Here is a 6958-nt window from a genome sequence, read left to right on the forward strand (position 1 = left end):
GATCCCTATATAGGGATGGCTGGTTAGCTCACTGGTTGAGCGTGGTGCTGACAACACCAAGCCAAGGGTTAAGATTCCCTTACCAGTCATCTAAAAAAAAAAAAAAGATCAGTTACAAAAGGAACATAAAAACCTGAATACATCTGGGAATGAAGTAATGTATTTCTAAATAACTCACTGGTTGAAGAAAAAGATAATACAACAATTGGGACAAATTTTGAACTAAATAATAGAAAACCACTATGTACCTAAATGTGTGGGGTTCAACTAAAATGGTACTCAGAAGGAATTTTATTACCTGGCTTAAATGGTTGTAATGGAAAAGAAGGATAAAAATTGATAAAAGAAAAACACAACTCAAGGAGTTAAAAATTCAAAAAAGAACAGAATAATTTTTTTTTAAAAAAGGTAGGTGATAAGGGCAGAAATTAATAAAATAAAAAGAAAAGGTTTAAAATTGCTCAGGGGCTGGCCCGTAGCTCACTCGGGAGAGTGCGGTTCTGATGACACCAAGGCCCCGGGTTCGGATCCCATATAGGGATGGCCGGTTCGCTCACTGGCTGAGCGTGGTGCTGACAACACCAAGTCAAGGGTTGAGATCCCCTTACCGGTCATCTTTTTAGAAAAAACAAAAACAAAAAAACTGCTCAAAGTTGTTTCTTTGAAAAAAGCAATAAAATTGAGAAACCGCTCCTAAAATTGATAAATGAAAAAAAACTGAAAAAGCATAAATGCATTATTTAGAAATGAGTTCCTCTTCTTTCTGCTAGCGCAGCAAGTGCTTATTTTCTTCGGGCCTGTTCTCACATCTCCTCAGAGGAGGAAATCCAGGCCACAGGAAGTATGCCAGGTGGCAGGATCCGCCCAACACAACTTGGTTTCCAGCCATTTCACACCAGAATTATAGAAGCCATGACAGTGAGGGTCAAACCTAATTTATAGAGAAAACTGTGGGTGAATTTTATATAGGTTATAAATTTTAGACACTGCATGATATTCTTAATTCTTTAATTTCCTTCTGCCGCCAAGAGGTGAAGAGAGAGGCACATTTCAGAAGAGACAGGCAAAATAAGCTAGAAAATTCTATATTCTAAGTCAGTGCAAGTACCCTACAAACTCCAGTGACCTCAGACAAAATAGAAAATTATCTATGAACTAGTCTCCCAGAAAGCATTAGCCCTGAATCGTTTTCATAAGGAAATTTTGTGAAATTTTAAAAACCAGGCAGGTAGTTCTAATGCTAGCTTTCTACAGAGAGGAGAAAACAAACAAAAAGTACTTCCATATTCTTTACATGAAATGAGTATAACACTGATCTACACATTAAAAAGGTTGACAAACTATAAACTAATTTCACTTATGAATTCTAATTTAATATCTTAAATAAAATTAGCAAACAGAATCCAATATCATACTAAGGAATAATGTATCATATCCAAATGAGTTTCATTCCAAAGGCGAGGACCACTATTAGAAAACCTATGAACATGGGCCGGCCCGTGGCTCACTCGGGAGAGTGCGGTGCTGATAACACCAAGGCCACGGGTTCGGATCCTATATAGGGATGGCTGGTTCGCTCACTGGGTGAGCGTGGTGCTGACAACACCAAGTCAAGGATTAAGATCCCCTTACCGCTCATCTTTAAAAACAAAACAAAAAAATTATCTGTTGTGTATCTGAACTTCGCATTTAACTGGGTGTCCTATATTATTATTTGCTAAATCTAGCAATGCTCAGTTTAGGGGCCTCTGGAAGCATACAGCTACCTGAGCTTCCCATGCTACCTTCAGTGTGTCAGCTGTCCAGTTAGCAGATGGATCATTTAGGAGGCTATGGCCCCTGACTGTGGGGACTTGAACCATCCCATGTCCAGGGAGGGCCTCTGTTGTCATGGGGATATGGCTACTGTATTTTCTAGTCTCAGATGAGGTTATCACAGGCCCTTTATGCATTTGATCTCATTGACTTTTCAAAGCTTGTGGAGTGTGGGTTATGGTTCCCATTTTACAGAGCAGGAAACGGAGGCACAGAGAAAGAAGTTAGGGATATTGCCTGAGGTGACAGGCCTAGGAAGTGGCCCTAGCTCTGCCTTGCTTCACAACCAGTACTCATCCCTCGAAAAAAAAGAAATCCATAAACATGGAACTGACCTTTAAAAAAATTCCCAACTGTTCTTGAGGAAAAAACAGATAGTAAATAGGAATAGCTGTATACTTCCTCAACATGATACAACATATTATGTCAACCCCAAAGCCAGCATCATAGTCACTGGGGAAACACTAGATACATTCCCACTAGAGACAGGACAAAGACAAAGATGTCTCCTCACTGTTATTATTTACATTGGTCTAGAGCTTCTAGTCAGAGCAATTATACAAGAGAAAGCAACAGAGGTATTAAAAAGTAGAAACCGGTAAAACTATTCCCCTCTGTAGATGATACGACTGTATACAAAGAAAGAGTAATGCGAATGATAATAGAATAAGCTTAAAAGAGCACCAAAAATTATAAGGAAATCAACAGCATCCAAATTTACAAACAACAAAACCTCATTCACGATAGCCATAAATAATAAACCAAGCAGCCAACCAACCAACCTTGGAATGAATATTCTTACAACAACAATAAACAATATGCAAGATCCATATAAAGGAAATTTTAAACCACATCTGGGGACATGAAAAAGTACCTGAACAAATGGAAAGACCATATTACTGGATAGGAAGACAACTTCTTAAAGTTGATTCTAACTCAAAAGTATATAAATTTAATGCAACCCAATAAAAAATACCAACAGCTTTTGTAAAAATTGGAACTAGTAAAGTTGATCCTAAAGTTCTACAATAGAAAAAAATCAAGTAGGCAGAAAAACTGGAAAAGAAGAGCAATGAGAACCTAAAACATTCCAAACAAATAAAGTTTTTAATGTGAACATCTAAAACAAAAGCGTTCCTTCATAATCCTGGAAGGGAAAAAAGGCCTTTCCAAACGTGACTCAAAGTCTAGAAGCCACAAAAGAAAAAAACTGAATACATACAGCTACATTAAAACACTTTTCACACCAAAAAAAAAAAAAAAAAAAAAGGAAGAAAGGAAAAAGAACAGAAAGAAAGAAGAAGACTTCTGCATGGCAAAAGAATCAAAAGCAGTCAAAATTGAGAAACTATATTCCCATCTCAGATTACAAAGGGCTAACTTCTTTAGTGATTGACAGACAGACTTACAAGCCAATAAAAAATAAGTAAAGCAAAAACAAATGGCTCTTAAACATTTGAAACCATATGCATCCCTGCTTATAATTAGAGAAATGCAAATTAAAACTACACTGTCAGAGCCTCCCAAGGCTGAATCTGATTGACCAGGCTGTGGAGACACAGACACACTCCTCCCTGGATGAATGGAAGGTAAACTGGAAGTGCCCCAAGGAGAGCACTCTGGTAACACCTATAAAAAGTACCAATGCATGTGCCCTTTAGTCCAGAGCTTCCACTTACAGTCTACTCTAAGGACAATAAGTAAACATGTATAAATACATAGAAAATGTTGAAACATTTTTGAAACGACCCAGATGTCCAAAAGATGACTAGTTCATCATATTAAGATACATCCTTACATTGTAGTTGAAAAAGAAAAAAAAAGCCATATAGAAATCTCATCACCACTACTACCAACAAAAACCCAAGATGCTGATAAAGGTATATAATATATACTACTTTGACTTAACAAGGGAAAAAAGTAGAATATCTATTTTGATATTTTATATGCATTAGGAAACTGCTGAAAGGCATACAGTAAAAAGGAGAAAAAAAAAAAAAAAAAAAAAAAAAAAAACCCCCAAAAAAAAAAAAAAAGCAAGACCCCCAGATAAACAAAAACCCGACAAAACCCTAAAACAGAGACCAAAAAACCCAAACCACTAACAATGATACCTGATGGGAAATGTTTTGAATTTGGCAACAGAAAATAGGAATATGAAGGAGACTTCTCAGAGCATCTTTTGATTCTTTGTTTTTTGAGTCTCGTGAATAGATTACATATTCTTGAATAAAACAAAAAGCTTGGACATTAACAAAAACAAATCTATCCCACACCTACCCAATTCCACACGAACTTAAAACACATTTATCTTATGATAAACATAATACATGTTTTTTCTATTTGAATATTTACTATTCACCTACAGTACCCCAGAAAACACAAAAATTAATCTTACACTCAGTTTTGTTGACTATGACAGGAAATGACCACAAATTCTGAAACTTCAAAATTCTCTCAATAGCCTTCCAATTCTAATAACTCAGACACAACTGGATTCCTAACAGCTGTATTTCCTTAATTTCTTTCATCATCTTGGTTAATTTCTATGGGTTCTATTACTGGCAATTTTTCTTAGATCTAATTTTTGCAAAACAATCTTTTATGGTGAAACAGTCTTAAAGATTGTCCACAAATGCAGGAGAAAGAACTGCCAACAGTCACAAAGTGGCCAGAAGTGTCCGGGTCCTCCTTGAAAAGGAGCTGCAATGGTCTCCAGTGTCTATTTCCTTTTCTGGGTGTAATCCCTCCTTCAGTTGTGCATTACCGTGATCTCGTCTATTCTGCGTGTCCCCCCACGACTGAGTAACTAAACTGGCACAGGCCTGTCTTTCCTTTTGATCCGGGAGAGTCACTTTGCCTCCTCCTCTCCACCCATCCGATCACAGTCGACTTAGTCGGCAGGAGGACTGATGGCTTCAGATGCAGCCAGAGCCAGGGTAAAAGCTGCAGCATCGAGGCCCATCTGCGGGGGGTTCGCGTCAAAGGCTGCCTCCCTAGCCTTGCAGCTCTCCACGAACAGCCTGCGGCGTCCCTCGATGCCGCGGAGCAATCGGACTGGGATCGTGGTGTAATTATCCAGGTGGTGGCGGAACAACCGCTGCTGATTAATGCCTACAAGGCCAACCCGCTGATGGAGGTCTGGCACGGACATCGGGCCGGGGACGTCGCTGGGGATGGGCGTGTGAGCAGCGCGCAGGACCCGCGCCACGGGTCGGGCAGCGTCGGCCACCGGACCTTGCCGGGCCTCCTGTGCTCGACTCCCGCCGCCTACTCCCGACTGCAGGACGTATCCAGGTGGTGGCGGAACAACCGCTGCTGATTAATGCCTACAAGGCCAACCCGCTGATGGAGGTCTGGCACGGACATCGGGCCGGGGACGTCGCTGGGGATGGGCGTGTGAGCAGCGCGCAGGACCCGCGCCACGGGTCGGGCAGCGTCGGCCACCGGACCTTGCCGGGCCTCCTGTGCTCGACTCCCGCCGCCTACTCCCGCCTGCAGGACGTCGCAGACGACACTCGCTGCACCCATGTCTAGGACACTGCTCTCTCCGGGCAGCTCGGACATCTCGCACCGCAGAGGTTGCCCCGCCACGGAGGAGTAACGGCCCCGCAAGCCCGTGTCTGAGGACCGTGCGCATGCCCGAGTCTCCGCGTGCGCGCGCCGCTGCGCGTGCTGAAGGATGTGCGCGTGCGCGGTACGGTGCGCAATCCCCGCGCGCCCCCTAGCGGTCCTCAGTGACATTAAGGCTGCAGCAGCCTCCGGTCGTCAGAAGGCGTCAAGGACCGCGCCGTATTTTAAATTACAACCCGTTCAGTATTTATATAGAATTCCTTGTAAGTTCATTTAGCAGCTCTTAATAAAACTCTGCAGATTTTAATTCTGTAAACTCGAAACAATCCTTTTGTTGCTTTCGGGAGACTCATCACTCCGTTCTCTACTAACGTTTCTGAAGATTGTGTCTCCTTTTCTCTCTCATAGGCACTTCTTTTTTGCCGACTCTTTTAAAAATGTTGTGGTTGAGAGAGGGATCTCGTTTCACTGCTCTGCATGTGGATGTCGAGTTTCCCCATCACCTTTTATTGAAGAGATTATACTGTCCCCAATGTGTGTTCTTGGCGCCTTCGTTGAAGATCAGTTGGCTGTAAGTGACCGGATTTATTTGTGTTCTCTATTCTGTTCCATTGGTCTATATGTTTATTCTTATGCCAGTGCCATGATGTTTGGGTTATAATCAATCTAAGTGTCCATCAAAGAATGAATGAAGAAAATGTGGTATATGTGCACAATGGAATACTATTCAGCCATAAAAAGAATGAAATCCTGTCATTTGTGACAACATGGATGAATCTGGAGGACATTATATTATAAGCCAGGCATAGAGAGACAAATACTGTAAATACTCATTTGTGGAATCTAAAAAAGCTGATCTTATAGAAGTTCAGAGTAGAATAGTGCTTACCAGAGGCTGGAGGGGGTAGGGGGTTGGGGGTTCGGGAGAGCGTTGGTCGATGGGTACAAAATTGCAGATAGATAGGATGAATAAAGTTTTAGTGTTCGATGGCACAGTAGGATGACTATAATTAACAATACTATATTGTATATTTCAAAGTAACTAGAAGACTTTGAATGTTCTCACCACAAAGAAGTGGTAAATGTTTGAGGTGATGAATATGCTAAATACCTTGATTTGATCACTATATAATGTATACATGTATGGAAACGACACTGTACCCCATAATATATACAATTATTGTGTCAATTAAAAACAAAATAAAACTAAAAAAGAAGGTTGTTATGAAGATTTGATGCATCAGAATATGAAAAGAGCTTAGAATAATGCCTGGTACAAAGTAAGCATTCACTAACTATTAGACATTATTTTTATTAAAAAAACAAAAACAAAATGTTGTTGTTCCCCTAGGTTCACTGTTAGGCTGATGCGCTCTGAAGCAGACAGACCTTAAGGTGACCCCAATGATATCTGCCTCCTGGTGTTTATGCCCTTTGTGTTGTTCCTCCCTGTTGAGTATAATATGTATTGTAAATTTTAAAACTTCACATTTTCTGGGCCGGCCCGTGGCTCACTCGGGAGAGTGTGGTGCTGATAACACCAAGGCCCCGGGTTCGGATCCCATATAGG

At 41.0% G+C, this 6958-nt stretch overlaps 1 protein-coding gene and 1 long non-coding RNA gene across 2 annotated transcripts in view; one reads left to right on the top strand and one right to left on the bottom strand.

The window, feature by feature from the left end:
- Positions 1 to 3801, top strand: part of LOC103598232 — a 4957-nt gene extending 1156 nt beyond the window's left edge. Inside the window, exon 2 of the long non-coding RNA XR_551184.1 lies at positions 2224 to 3801. This is a non-coding gene — a long non-coding RNA (uncharacterized LOC103598232). The remainder of the gene's footprint in view (positions 1 to 2223) is intronic.
- Positions 3802 to 3982: 181 nt separating this feature from the next.
- On the bottom strand, positions 3983 to 5559 carry EID2B (EP300 interacting inhibitor of differentiation 2B). Its single transcript, XM_008582532.1, has 2 exons — positions 5149 to 5559; positions 3983 to 5095 (listed from the first exon to the last, which is right to left on the bottom strand). The coding sequence occupies exons 1-2, from the start codon at positions 5557 to 5559 to the stop codon at positions 4709 to 4711; spliced, it is 798 nt and encodes a 265-aa protein (XP_008580754.1). The 3' UTR covers positions 3983 to 4708.
- Positions 5560 to 6958: the final 1399 nt, after the last annotated feature.

This window comes from Galeopterus variegatus, unplaced genomic scaffold (genome assembly GCF_000696425.1).
Source record: "Galeopterus variegatus unplaced genomic scaffold, G_variegatus-3.0.2 Scaffold93, whole genome shotgun sequence".
Classification (NCBI taxonomy): Eukaryota; Metazoa; Chordata; class Mammalia; order Dermoptera; family Cynocephalidae; genus Galeopterus; species Galeopterus variegatus.

Coding starts and splice junctions, on each gene's coding strand:
- EID2B (XM_008582532.1), bottom strand. CDS start 5,559: ATGTCACTGAGGACCGCTAGGGGGCGCGCGGGGATTGCGCACCGTACC. Junction 5,096..5,148: donor TCCATCAGCGGGTTGGCCTT/GTAGGCATTAAT, acceptor TACGTCCTGCAG/TCGGGAGTAGGCGGCGGGAG.